This window comes from Aegilops tauschii, chromosome 6 (genome assembly GCF_002575655.3).
Source record: "Aegilops tauschii subsp. strangulata cultivar AL8/78 chromosome 6, Aet v6.0, whole genome shotgun sequence".
Lineage (NCBI taxonomy): Eukaryota > Viridiplantae > Streptophyta > Magnoliopsida > Poales > Poaceae > Aegilops > Aegilops tauschii.
In genome coordinates, this window is record NC_053040.3 from 318,672,443 (window position 1) to 318,687,700 (window position 15,258).

The window sequence follows — 15,258 nt, forward strand, 5'->3', positions numbered from 1 at the left end:
TGATGGAATGCATGAGACTGGAACAGCATCAATTGGGTTCTCAAAAGAGTTGGTCAATTTCTTCATCTTCTTCGGAGCTGAAGATTCTGATGAAGTTGATGCTTTCCTTTTCTTCACTGTTGCACGCTCTGCAGCCTTGGTCTTCTTCGCATCTGATACAGAAAGAAGAATTGGACTTGGTGTAGGTGCAGGAGGAGCAGAGGAAATTTGTTCATTTTCTTTAGGCACAACTGATGCAATTGCCCTGGCATGGTCAGTTTCTTCAAGCACAGCGGTTGAAGCTTCAGCTGGCCTGACAATTTCTTCAGGCGCAACACTAGTGGTTGCCCTGGCGGTTCAGCGGCTAGAATGCAGTCATCAGCCCTAGTACTAGCAGTTTCATCAGCAGCCTAATTTTCATCAGCGTTGCTGGCATGTTCTTCTGCAGGCTGAGCAGATGCCTCAGCCTGAGGAACCTCTTGTTGCGTTGGGGCTGCAACATTGGAAGTGAATTTCTCAGTTAACTTCACAAATCTGACCTTGGCTCCAAGCCAGTCAGCATAGTAGCGATCAAATTCATCATTTAGATTCTTGATCTCTGATTGCAGAGCTACAAGTTCTTCAGGTGAAAGCTTCAAAACATTTTGCTTCAGAAAGCGCTCTTTCTTGTACTGTGCTTTCTTCACTTTCCTCCCCTGTTCATACTTCCATTTCTCTTCATCAATGAAGGCAGTCAACACATGACTTTGGCCAGGAGTGAGGTTCATTTCAGGCAGAGGTGTGTTGGGGTCCTTATGCCACAAGTCGATGAAGTCGAGGATCAACTTTGGATCCAGCATCAATGGCACATTACTGCCTTTGGCTCTAGCGGCCCTGTGTTGCCTGTCTTTGATGATTTCGGTGAGTTCTTCTTCATCAGCTTCATCGTCATCAGACGGTACTTGGAAGGCGACCTGCTTCTTGTGAGGACTTGGTTGAGAACCTCGTCCAGCAGTGGCCTTAGTCTTCAGCGGAGTGGGGCCAGTTGAAGAATGCGGAGGAGCAGAAGAACTTGCAGAGGCTCCTGAGGCAATAGAGATGCCTATTGTCCTTTGGCACGAGGCGAGATGCGCTGGTGCTGAGGATTTGGAAGGAGGAGTTGAGGACTTTGGAGGAGCTGGTGCAGCTTGAGGAATTTGCCGTGAGGGCTTTGCTGAGGAGCTGGGCAGGCATTGCAGATGAGGTTGGCTGTGAGGACTTTGATGCAGAAGGCATGGGCTTTTGTGCGGGCTTCTTTGGCATGGCCTTCTTAGACTTACTTGCAGAGGCCTCAACAGCAGCAGCAGCAGAATCTTCATTGAATTTCTTCACCGCTTCTTTTGCCACTTTGGCCAGCTTGGCTTGATGCTTAGCCCATTCCTTTGGAAATTCTTCACCTCTTCAGATGCTAGAGGGATCAGCCACTTGGGCAGGTGCCAATGGAGGTCTTGGGCATGGAGGGTGTACAGCGAATTTCTTCATGTACTTGGGTGTAACATAGCGATATTCCCTCCATTCTCTGGCCCATCTCCTCTCTATCCTCTGGATGCACACTTTGCGCTCATTCTTGGTCTCCTTGCCATGTTTGGCCTCATCAGGAGTGCAATATTCACCATAGATATCCTCAGGGATTTCAAACACTGTGTTGACTTCCAATTTCGTTCCTCCCTTCTGAGGTTTCTTGCCGTCAGCCATTTTCTTCAGCTGAGGAATTTGAACAATAGAATTCTCTGAAGAGGTGAGCAACTTTTCTTCGAGGAACGCGTATAAGAATGATGATTTCAGACACCACGTACAATTGTTGTAGGGTTCTAAGAATCAAATTCTTCGTTAATTTCTTCACACTTAGAGTGTTAGTCTTCATTGATTGAAGAAAAACGTTTCTTCGTGTGTTCACATCTAAGTCATCAATTTTGCATAAGTGTTAGGATGCGTGTCCTTTTCAAAGGACATTTGAAGATTCAAGGATATTTAGCTCACACCGCAACTTGCTAAATCTCTTCTCATCCAAGGGCTTTGTGAAGATATCAGCTAGCTGTTCTTCAGTCTTCACATGCTCAATAGAGATGTCGCCCTTCAACACATGATCACGAAGAAAATGATGATGAATCTGAATGTGCTTTGTCTTCGAGTGCTGAACTGGGTTATGAGCAATCTTGATGGCACGCTCATTGTCACAATAGAGAGGTACATCCTCATGTTGACACCGTAGTCCTTGAGGGTTTACTTCATCCATAGCAATTGAGCACATCAAGAACCAGCAGCAATGTACTCAGCTTCAGCAGTAGACAGTGATACGCAGTTCTGTTTCTTCGAGGACCAACAGACCAAGGATCGTCCGAAGAATGGCATGTGCCTGATGTTGACTTGCGGTCCACATGATCACCAGCATAGTCAGAGTCTGAATATCCAATGAGATCAAAAGCCGAGCCCTTGGGATACCATAATCCAAGTGTTGGTGTGTGAGCTAGATATCGAAGAATATGCTTCACAACCTTATGGTGTGATTCCTTCGGTGTATCTTGAAATCAGGCACACATGCAAACACTAAGCATAATATCTGGCCTAGATGCACATAAATACAATAAAGAACCAATCATGGAGCGGTATACCTTTTGATCAAAGTCAATACCATTTTCATCAGTGCATAGATGGCCATTTGTGGGCATAGGGATTTTGACGCCTTTGCAATCTTGCATGCCGAATTTCCTCGGTAAATCCTTGAGGTATTTCTCCTAAGATATGAATATGCCATTGCGCTATTGACGAATTTGAAGACCCAAGAAGAATTTCAATTCTCCCATCATAGACATTTGATATTCTTCACTCATCATATATGCAAATTCATCACTGTAACGTTGGTCAGTACAGCCAAAAATGATATCATCAACATATATTTGGCACACAAACAATTCACCATCATAAGATTTAGTGAAAAGAGTTGGGTCAAGTGAACCGGGTTTGAAGCCTTTCTTCATGAGGAGTTCCTTCAAAGTATCATACCACGCCCGAGGGGCCTGCTTGAGGCCATAGAGGGCCTTATTGAGTCTGAAGACTTTGTCAGGATGCTTTGGATCTTCAAAACCTGGGGGTTGAGCAACATATACTTCTTCCTCAAGCTTACCATTGAGGAATGCACTTTTCACATCCATTTGATATAAGATGATATTATGATGGTTAGCATAAGCAAGTAATATGCGAATTGCCTCAAGTCTAGCAACAGGTGCAAAGGTTTCATCGAAATCAATTCCTTCAACCTGTGTGTAGCCTTGAGCTACAAGCCATGCCTTATTCCTCACCACAAGGCCATTTTCATCTTGCTTGTTGCGGTAGATCCACTTTGTGCCAATGATATTGTGCTTGCGAGGATCTGGACGTTTGACCAGTTCCCAGACGTTGTTGAGCTCGAATTGATGTAATTCCTCTTGCATAGCTTGAATCCACTCAGGCTCCAGAAATGCTTCATCTACCTTAGTGGGCTCTGTGATAGAGACGAAAGCGAAGTGCCCACAAAAGTTAGACAAATGTGAAGCTCTTGAGCGTGTGAGAGGACCTGGTATGTTGATGTCGCTGATGATTTTCTCAATCTGCACTTCATTTGCAACGCGAGGATGAGCTGGTTGTCGTTGAGGAATTTGATCAGCATTTTCTTCAGCACCATTTTCCTCAGGTGCATCAACATGATGTTCTTCACGTTCTGGAATGGCTTCTTCAGCAGATTCTTCGGTAGGAATGACATCCTTAGTAGCCTTAAACTTGATGGATTCCTCAGGTGATTTTTCATCTAGCACAGGAGGTAGGTGCTCTCTTTGTGAGCCATTAGTTTCATCGAACCGCACATCTACAGTTTCAATAACTTTGTGGTGAACGTTGTTGAAGACCCTGTAGGTGTGCGAGTCATTTCCGTAACCAAGCATAAAACCTTCATGTGCTTTCAGTGCAAATTTAGAATTGTGATGAGGATCTCTAATCCAACATTTAGCACCGAAGACTTTGAAATAACTGACATTGGGTTTCTTGTCAGTGAGGAGTTCATATGCAGTCTTCTTGAAGAATTTGTGAAGATATACCCTGCTGATGATGTGGCACGCAGTATCAATTGCCTCAATCCAGAAATGACGAGGCGTCTTGTATTCATCAAGCATAGTGCGAGCCATCTCAACAAGAGTCCTGTTCTTGCGCTCCACGACGCCATTCTGCTGAGGAGTATAAGGAGCAGATAACTCATGAGTAATACCAAGTTCATCAAGATAGTCATCAAGACCAGTATTCTTGAACTCAGTTCCATTGTCACTTCTGATGTGCTTGATCTTCCCACCAAAGTTGGTTGAAGCCCTCGAGGAAAATCGTGTGAAGACTTCCTGCACTTCACGTTTGTAAGTGAGAATATGCACCCATGTGTAACGAGAGTAATCATCAACAATAACAAAGCCATATAGAGATGCTTCCTTAGTGAATGCAGAGTAATGGTTAGGACCAAAGAGATCCATGTGAAGCAATTCAAATGGTCGAGTGGTAGTCATGATAGTCTTCGCTGGATGCTTGGCCTTGGTCATTTTCCAGCTTCACAGGCTCTGCACAAGTGATCCTTGAGGAATTTGACATTCTCAATGCTAATGACATGCTTCTTCTTCGCGAGCGTGTGCAAGTTCCTCATGCCAGCATGACCTAGTCGTCGATGCGATAGCCAGCCTTCTGAAGCTTTTGCAAGTAAACAGATAGCTAGTTGTGGTCCTGTAGAGAAATCAACAATATACAGATCTCCTCTCCTAAAGCCTTCGAAGACTTTGGAATTGTCAGCTTCCATGATCACAACGCAACGATACTTTCCAAAGATAACAACCATATCAAGATCACAAAGCATTGAGACTGACATGAGGTTGTATCCTAAGGACTCGACAAGCATGACTTTGTCCATGTGTCGATCCTTTGAGATCGCAACCTTACCTAGACCCAATACCTTGCTTTTGCCTTTGTCAGCGAAGATGATATGCTTCAGATGCGATGGAGATAAGGGAACATCCATCAATAGATTGTTGTCACCAGTCATGTGATTCGTACATCCACTATCGAGAACCCACTCAGTGGCTTTGGGTAGATCATCCTGTAGATGAATTAGTGCAACTTACAAACTCATATACTTCATCAGTGAAGAATATGGCATCAATTTCATCAAGCAATAGAATAGATAAAGCAGTAGGAGGACGTGAGAAATGAAGATTCATTTCTTCATGATTAGCCTGCGTCCTTTCAGGCAATTTTCAGGTCTCCAGCAAATTCTTCAGACGTTTAAGCACGTCTGGAGACCTGACCCTGCATAAGAGATTAGTTCTTTTTCTTCACCACCCACATCTGAAGGGGTGGCAAAGAGTTCATCATTCTACGAGCTCCATAAGAGAAATATGGCATAGAAGCCGTCCCACTTTGTTTCACATAAGAGGAGTTAGGTAAGCATATGAGTAAGCAGAGAAGTTCTTCGAGGACTTATGAACATAATGGTTAGAAGAATAATGCTCATATTCATAGCCCTTAAATCTTCCCTGCGAAACAGAAGTGTTAGCACGATGATGTTCATATGAGGACTTTGATCCTTTTGAGGAATTTGGTCCGTATGAGGACTTGGATCCATATGAAGAATTTGGTCCATATGAAGAATTTGATCTGGGGTTCCTATTCTTCACAGGTGGTGTCATGATGACATTCACCTGAAGATTTTCAAGGAACCTTTTGGGAACCCAGATTTCCTTCATAGGGGAACCGTTCCTGTAGTTAGTGCCAACATATCTAGCAAATACTTCACCATTCTTATTTTTGAACAGTTTATAGTTGGAGTCAAATGACTCATCAGAAGAATGAGGAGATTCACATGTAAAGCCAGATAAAGTAGATGGATCTATTGGAGGTCCCTTTGCAGCAACCCATGAGGTTTTGGGATACTGCTCAGGCTTCCAGTATGTCCCATCTGCATTGAGTTTCCTCTCAAAGGCAATACCCTCTTTCCTAGGGTTCCTGTTGAGGATCTGCTTTTTAAGCACATCACAAAGAGCCTGATGCCCTTTGAGACTTTTGTACATGCCTGTCATATACAATTCCTTCATCCCTGCATCATCAGTGATACTAGCAATGTCCTCAGATGAGGAATTAGTGATAGCACAGGAAGGTGAAGAATTTGTAACATTAGATGCATTTGAACATTCAGGTGAAGAATTAGCAGATTCACGTTCAATGCACTTCAAACATGGAGGAATAAATTCTTCCTGAGTAGCGCTGATTTGTTGAGCTAGTAATGAATCACGCTCCTTCTGAAGATCTTCATAACTAACCCTTAGCTTTTTAAGATCTTGCTTTCTTTGAAGAAATTCATAAGAAAGCTTCTCATGATCAGATAAGAGAGCGTTATGATGACTTTGAAGGTTCTCAAACTTAGACTGAAGTCTCTGAAGATTTTCAGTCAAGGTTTTAGTGCGATCCATTTCTTCACCCAACATATCATCACTTTTGTCTAGCATGTTTTGAACCTTTTCAAAAGCCTTTTGTTGTTTCACAGCAATCTTAGCAAGTTTAGAGTAGCTAGGCTTGAGGTTTTCATCAGATTCATCCTCACTTGATTCAGAGGAGGGATACTTGAGTACCTTGGCACCCTTTGCCATGAAGCAATAGGTGGGAGCGTAGTCATCATCGTCGTCATCAGCCTTGTTGTAGAAGCCATTTTCTTCAGTGTTGAAGATGGACTTGCTGACAAACGCAGTAGCGAGGGCTAGGCTCGCCACACCAGATTCTGACTCCTCATATGCCTCCTCTTCCTCATGTTCCTCAGATTCAGCTTCAGAGTCCATTTCCTTGCCAATGAATGCCCGAGCCTTCTTAGAGCTGCTCTTCTTGTGAGATGAAGACTTCGAGGATTTTGATGATGAAGACTTTGAAGATTTCTTCTTCTTCTTTGAGTCATCAGAACTGTAATCCTTGCATTTCTTCTTCTTTGATTCCTTTTCCCACTGAGGACAGTCTTGAATGTAGTGACCAGGTTTCTTGCATTTGTGGCATAACCTCTTCTTGTAGTCACGAGATGAGGAATCATCACTCCTTGAGGATTTTCCAAAACGACCACGCCTTGAGAACTTCTGAACTTTCTTCATGAGCAATGCTAGCTCCTGGCTCAGTTCTTCAGGATCACCAAGGCTGCTACCAGAATCTTCACCTTCAAATTCAGAGACTGCCTTGGCCTTCAGGGCGCGTGATCTGCCATAGCTCGAACCATAGAGATCTCTCTTCTCAGCAAGCTGGAACTCGTGAGTGTTTAGCCTCTCGAGGATATCAGCGGGATCAAGTGACTTGTAATCTCCACATTCTTGTATCATCAGTGCCAGAGTGTCAAATGAGGAATCAAGCTATCTCAGCAATTTCTTCACCACCTCATGGTCGGTGATGTCAGTGGCACCAAGTGCTTGAAGCTCATTTGAGATTTTAGTGAGGCGATCGAAGGTTTGCTGGACATTTTCATTGTCGAGTCTTTTGAAGCGGTTGAAGAGATTGCGAAGAACGTCAACTCGAGAGTCACGTTGTGTCGAGACTCCTTCATTTACTTTAGCAACCTATCCCAGATAAGCTTAGCAGTTTCCAAAGCACTCACTCTGCCATACTGCCCTTTACTCAGATGGCCACATATGATGTTCTTCGCTTGGGAATCGAGTTGCTTGAATCTCTTCACATTAGCAGTATTCACAGAAGGTGTGACAGAGGGAACACCATTTTCCACAACATACCAGAGATCGTTGTCAATTGCCTCAAGATGCATTCGCATCTTATTCTTCCAGTAGGGGTAGTTCGTCCCATCGAAGGTAGGATACCCAGCAGAGACCTTGATCATACCGGTGGTCGACATAACTAAAACTCCAGGCAGTTAAACCAAAATCACACAGAACAAGGGAGTACCTTGCTCTGATACCAATTGAAAGTGCGTTAAGTCGACTAGAGGGGGGTGAATAGGCGATTTTTATGAATTCTTCACTAAGGAATTTCAGGGTGAGGAAATTCCTTAGCGAAGAACTACTTGCAGCGGAATAAGTACTCAAATGTAAACATAACAGAACATAAGCATGGTCATCATGATGAAATGAAAACATGCACAGAGTACAGAAAGGGTAAACACAGGATAAATAGGATGAAGACAAACAAACTGAATAAATTGAACTGAGGAAATTGAGAAAGTCTTCAGTCAAAGTCTTCGAACAGATATGAACAAGCACACAACACAGTAATGAGGAAATGAAAGAGTTGAGGAAATAGAACCAGTAGGCTTGGTGAAGACAAAGATTTGGTAGACCAGTTCCAACTGCTGTGACCGTTGTACGTCTGGTTGGAGCGGCTAGGTATTTAAACCTGAGGACACACAGTCCCGGACACACAGTCCTCACCATACTCTCCTTGAGCTAAGGTCACACAGACCTCGCCCAATCACTCGTGGTAAGTCTTCAGGTGACTTCCAAACCTTCACAAACTTGGTCACTCGGCGGTCCACAATTTCCTCTTGGATGCTCTAGACCATGACGCCTAACCATCTAGAATATGCACATTCTTCAAAGGTAACAAGCGTCGGATCCACGCATGATCAATCTCTTCAGTGATGCTCAATCACTTTGGGTTTGTAGGTGTTTGGGTTTGTGTTTTCCTCACTTGATGATTTTCGCTCAAAGTCCTCGGAGGATGGGATGCTCTCAATTGACAAGTGTCAGTTTCTCTCGGAGCAGCCAACCAGCTAGTGGTTGTAGGGGGCGGCTATTTTTGTAGCCTAGGGAGCAGCCCGACATGATAAGACATAAATGCCCTTCAATGATATGACCATTAGGTGGGTAGATATTTTGGGACAGTTGGCGCATAGCACGGCAACGGTCGGAAATTTGACTATCAAATTCCTCAGGGCTATCATGTTCCTCACTTGTAGGCAATCCGCACTGGCGAATTCCTAACTCCTCAGTCAGAACAAATTCCTCAGAGACCAGAAGAACTTCGTCTCTGTCACTGAAGAAATTGACTGAGCTGTATGAGATTTCCAATGGCTTCACTCGAAGGGATTGGTAGGTGTAGGATTTTGAGATGAGCATCACTGGGAAATTTTTCCTTAGTATTTCCTCGACCCCCTTTAACAGTACGGTGTTTCCTATGACTCAAGAAAGAGAAAATGAAACTACGAAAACAAAAGTCTTCACGCTTCATGATCCTCGCATGAAATCCAAGTCTTCAAGGTCACACCAATTTCTTCACTTTCAAAGTCTTCAGAAAGTCTTCAGAAATCCAAAGTCTTCAGTCGAAGGCATTCATTTTTAGGGGTCGACTTTCTCTGTAAGTATCAAACTCCTCATAGACTTATAGACATGTGTACACTCACAAACACATTAGTCCCTTAACCTACAAGTCTTCAATACACCAAAATCACTAAGGGGCACTAGATGCACTTACATGAAGCCGTCCGGCCCTGGGGATTTCTCCTGCGAAGATTTGTGAAGGAAATATGCCCTAGAGGCAATAATAAAGTTATTATTTATTTCATTATTACATGATAAATGTTTCTTATTCGTGCTAGAATTGTATTAACCAGAAACTTAGTACATGTGTGAATAGATGGACAAAACAAGTGTCCCTAGTATGCCTCTACTTGACTAGCTCGTTTATCAAAGATGGTTATGTTTCCTAACCATAGACATGTGTTGTCATTTGATGAACGGGATCACATCATTAGGAGAATGATGTGATGGACAGGACCCATCCGTTAGCTTAGCATAATGATCGTTTAGTTCTATTGCTATTGCTTTCTTCATGACTTATACATGTTCCTCTGACTATGAGATTATGCAACTCCCGAATACCGGAGGAACACTTTGTGTGCTATCAAACGTCACAATGTAACTGGGTGATTATAAAGATGCTCTACAGGTGTCTCCGAAGATATTTGTTGAGTTGGCATAGATCGAGATTAGGATTTGTCACTCCGTGTATCGGAGAGGTATCCCTGGGCCCTCTCGGTAATGCACATCACTATAAGCCTTGCAAGCATTGTGACTAATGAGTTAGTTGCGGGATAATGCATTACGGAACGAGTAAAGAGACTTGCCGGTAACGAGATTGAACTAGGTATGAGGATACCGACGACCAAATCTCGGGCAAGTAGCATACCGATGACAAAGGGAGCAACGTATGTTGTTATGCGGTTTGACCGATAAAGATCTTCATAGAATATGTAGGAGCCAATATGAGCATGCAAGTTCCGCTATTGGTTATTGACCGGAGATGTGTCTTGCTCATGTCTACATAGTTCTCGAACCCATAGGGTCCGCACGCTTAACGTTCGATGACGATTTGTATTATGAGTTATGTGATTTGATGTACCGAAGGTTGTTCGGAGTCCCGGATGAGATCACGGACATGACAAGGAGTCTCAAAATGGTCGAGACATAAAGATCGATATATCGGAAGGCTATATTCTGACATCGGAAAGGTTCCGAGTGATTTGGGTATTTTTTGGAGTACCACGGAGTTACGGGAATTCGCCGGGAGAAGTAATGGGCCTTATTGGGCTTTAGTGGAGAGAGGGGAGAAGGGCCAAGAGGTGGCGCGCGCCTGCCCCTGCCCAAACCGAATTGGACAAGGGGTGGGGGCGCGGGCCCCCTTTCCTTCTCCCTCTCCCTCTCTTTCCTTCTCTCCTACTCCGAATAGGAAAGAGGAGGGGAATCCTACATGGACTGGGGAGTCCTAGTAGGATTCCCCACACCTGGCGCGCCTCCCTTGGGCCGGCCACCTCTTCCCTCCCCTCCTTTATATACGTGGCGAGGGGGCACCCCAAAGACACACAAAAAAGTTTCTGTTAGCCGTGTGCGGTGCCCCCTCCACAGAAACACACCTCGATCATATCGTCATAGTGCTTAGGAGAAGCCCTGCGCCGGTAACTTCATCATCACCATCACCACGCCGTCGTGCTGACGGAACTCTCCCTCGGCCTCAACTGGATCAAGAGTACGAGGGACGTCATCGAGATGAACGTGTGCTGAACACGGAGGTGCCGTACGTTCGGTACTAAGATCGGTCGGATTGTGAAGACGTACGACTACATCAACCGCGTTGATATAATGCTTCCGCTTTCGGTCTACGAGGGTACGTGGACACACTCTCCCTGCTCGTTGCTATGCATCACCTAGATAGATCTTCGTGATCGTAGGCAAATTTTTGAAATTACTGCGTTCCCCAACAATTTGTAGATCGCCGCCCAAACCTCCTCCTCGGTGAATGGGTTATCGAGGCCGGCCGCGGGCAGGGTCGACAAGTGGATGGAGTCCCAATCAATGGTGCAGTTACGAGGCGTCATCGTCCCCAGCGTGGACTTGAAGTGCTCATGTATGATCCGTTCCTTGTCGCCGTGGGAGGTGGCAATGGAGTCACGGGCATAGAGGGCATGGATGAAGTTCTTCTGACGCCTGGAGTTGATCTTTGCCTGAAAAAAATGCCATCTTGGCATCGCCCGCGCGGAGCCAGGTGACGCGCCACGCTTGCCGCTTCCGAGCTCTGTTGATCGCTGCGAGGCCGAGGATGCGTAGCTTGAGCTGTTTCCGCAGCTGGATCTCGCCGTGCGACAATTGCTTGCTCTCCTGGGCGATGTCGAGACGCAGGATGATCTCGTTTGCAATGTGCATTTGGAGCCTTGTCTCGCTGAAGAGACCCTTTGCCCAAATCTTTAGGTCTTTAGCCGCTCTAGCAAGCTTTATGTTGAGACGCTGTAAAGCGCAGCTGGAGGCGACCAGACGATCCCACGCACACTGGATCGTGATGTGGAACCGAGGGAAGCGCGGCCAGAAATACTCAAAGCGGAAACGGGCCGCGCGGTGAGGCGCGGCAGCTTCCGACAGCAGCAAAGGGCAATGGTCGGAGCACGATGTAGACGCTGCATGAAGGAGGTAGGACGGGAACATGGAGTTCCAAGCTCAATTGCGGAAGAACTTGTCTATGCTAACTAGGGTTGGAGACGCGCGTTCGTTGCTCCACGTGAACTTTCTATTTTTGCATTTGATCTCCTCGAGCCCCGCTATGTCGATCGCAGCCCGAAACTTGCCCATGATCCTATGATTTATATTGTTGTTGTTCTTATCTCGTGCTTTGTATATTAGGTTGAAGTCGTCGTTGATGAGCCAGGGGTCGCTTGGGGCCGGCGATGTTCGTGCTAGCTCGGCAAGGAAATCGTCTTTCCTCCCGTCGTCGACAGGCCCATACACTGTCGTCATCCAGAATGATGTCGTTGATGCTGCGAGAGTGATCTTGGCTGTGATGGAGAAGCGTCCAATGGTGTGGGATTGCACCTCTACGCGGCTCCTGTCCCAGAAGATCGCCGCACCTCCCCTAGTGCCCGTGGCCGGGAGGACGACACAGTCAGCTAGTCTAGCTCCGCACACCTCCCTTACTAATGATCTGCTCCATTCACCGATCTTTGTCTCTTGGAGACAGAGAAGAGCGAGCTTGTGTGTCTCCGCCGTCTCGTTCACTACTGCTCGCCAGGCCGGTGAGTTGAGCCCTCGTACGTTCCAGCTCATAATTGGGCAGTTTGTGTCAATCATGGGGAAATAGGTGATTGCTCCGACAACTACTTCTACTTGAAAAGAAACACAAGTACACCACCATCGGTCCGGGGGGGGTCGCCGGCGACCACCAATAGGCCCCACATTTCGCCGGCAATCGAGTACGCCTCTACTGCAAGAGATTCCTAGACTGTTACAACACATAGATGGACCTAACTCTACCCAGCCGATCGCTGGGGGTCGCCGGAGGCTAAAACTACTAGGGAGCGCTAACATGGGGAGGCGATGGCCTGAGAGGCCTCTCCGTCTGGTCCATGTATGCCCCAGCGATCCTCAGAGCCGCAACATCGAGGTTGGTGAGCTTGGCGATGGCCTTGATGTCAGAGTCGGAGAGCGGCTCGTCAAAACAGCGGATCAGCGCCTCTCCCGCCTTGGCCGTCATGGTCTCCTTTGGTCCCAGGATGCCAAGGCCATGAACGATGCGCAGCGTGGCCCTCTGGCTGACCGAGACGCTGGATGGGTTGCTAGCTTGGCGAGCACTCTAGCGAGACGGGGTTGCGGCAGGTCTTGTGTGCTTCAGCGTCTTGGCGCGAGCAGGGGCTTTCCCCAGCACAAACGGCGCGGCGCTAGCGAACAGCTGACCCGGAGCGCCGCTCCCACCAGCTTTAGTGATCCGCAGGTGGCACACCTGGGAGGTGACCAACGAGCTGCAGGGAGTGCATTGTGGCCACCCTAGGGGTGTGCCGGGCGAGGGATAGGGCCGGGCCCATGTCGATGTCGTCCTCATTGTTGCTGACGGTGTCCGCGTTTTCCGCGAAGCAGAGAGGCTTGTCCACGGTGGCCGCGGCTGCCTTGTCTACCGCGGCCGCCCTTGGGTCCACCCGCAGCGGAGGGGGCAGCTCCTTGCCCACCTCGTAGAAGAAGGCCACCACCGGGTCGTCCTCCTATGCAGCCCCCGAAGCCCTGGGCAGAGGCCGGGGCGGTGCCAGCAGCGGGTTGGTCGAAGACGTGCCACGGGAGCGGCTGATGTCTACTACACAACCTTCTTCTTGTAGACGTTGTTGGGCCTCCAAGTGCAGAGGTTTGTAGGACAGTAGCAAATTTCCCTCAAGTGGATGACCTAAGGTTTATCAATCCGTGGGAGGCGTAGGATGAAGATGGTCTCTCTCAAACAACCCTGCAACCAAATAACAAAGAGTCTCTTGTGTCCCCAACACACCCAATACAATGGTAAATTGTATAGGTGCACTAGTTCGGCGAAGAGATGGTGATACAAGTGCAATATGGATGGTAGATATAGGTTTTTGTAATCTGAAAATATAAAAGGTAGCAAGTGGCAAAAGTGAGCGTAAGCGGTATTGCAATGCTAGGAAACAAGGCCTAGGGTTCATACTTTCACTAGTGCAAGTTCTCTCAACAATAATAACATAATTGGATCATATAACTATCCCTCAACGTGCAACAAAGAGTCACTCCAAAGTCACTAATAGCGGAGAACAAACGGAGAGATTATTGTAGGGTATGAAACCACCTCAAAGTTATTCTATCTGATCAATCTATTAAGGAGTCCATAGTAAAATAACACGAAGCTATTCATTCGTTCAATCATTCCTAGAGTTCGTACTAGAATAACACCTTAAGACACAAATCAACCAAAACCCTAATGTCACCTAAATACTCCAATGTCACCTCAAGTATCCGTGGGTATGATTATACGATATGCATCACACAATCTCAGATTCATCTATTCAAACCAACACAAAGTACTTCAAAGAGTGCCCCAAAGTTTCTACCGGAGAGTCAAGACGAAAACGTGTGCCAACCCCTATGCATAAGTTCACAAGGTCACTGAACCCGCAAGTTGATCACCAAAACATACATCAAGTAGATCACGTGAATATCCCATTGTCACCACAGATAAGCACATGCAAGACATACATCAAGTGTTCTCAAATCCTTAAAGACTCAGTCCAATAAGATAACTTCAAAGGGAAAACTCAATCCATTACAATAGAGTAGAGGGGAAGAAACATCATAAGATCCAACTATAATAGCAAAGCTCGCTATACGTCAAGATCTTGCCAAATCAAGAACACGAGAGAGAGAGAGAGAGAGAGAGAGAGAGAGATCAAACACATAGCTACTGGTACATACCCTCAGCCCCGAGGATGAACTACTCCCTCCTCATCATGGAGATCATCGGGATGATGAAGATGGACACCGGTGAGGGATCCCCTGTCCGGCAGGGTGCCGGAACAGGGTCCCGATTGGTTTTTGGTGGCTATAGAGGCTTGCGGCGACGGAACTCCCCATCTAGGTTATTTTCTGGAGGTTTCTGTATTTATAGGAATTTTTGCCGTAGGTGTCACGTCAGGGGGGTCTCCGAACCGTCCACGAGATAGGGGGGCGCGCCCAGGGGGGTAGGGCGCGCCCCCCACCCTCGTGGGCAGCCGGGGACTCTTCTGGCCCAACTCTTTTACTCTGGGGGCTTCTTTTGGTCCATAAAGAATCATCAAAAATTGGCACGTCAATTGGACTCCGTTTGGTATTCCTTTTCTGTAGAACTCAAAAACAAGGAAAAAACAGAAAACTGGCACTGGGCTCTAGGTTAATAGGTTAGTCCCAAAAATCATATAAAATAGCATACAAATGCATATAAAACATCCTAGATGGATAATATAATAGGATGGAACAATCAAGAATT

General features: G+C 46.3%; 1 protein-coding gene across 1 annotated transcript; it reads right to left on the reverse strand.

The window, feature by feature from the left end:
- Nucleotides 1–11,966: 11,966 nt before the first annotated feature.
- LOC141026052 (uncharacterized) lies at nucleotides 11,967–12,593 on the reverse strand. The gene has a single exon (XM_073502001.1). The coding sequence runs from the start codon at nucleotides 12,591–12,593 to the stop codon at nucleotides 11,967–11,969; it is 627 nt and encodes a 208-aa protein (XP_073358102.1).
- Nucleotides 12,594–15,258: the final 2,665 nt, after the last annotated feature.

Bases quoted from the DNA above. Each gene is read 5' to 3' on its own strand.
- LOC141026052 (XM_073502001.1), bottom strand. From the start codon at position 12,593: ATGATTGACACAAACTGCCCAATTATGAGCTGGAACGTACGAGGGCTC.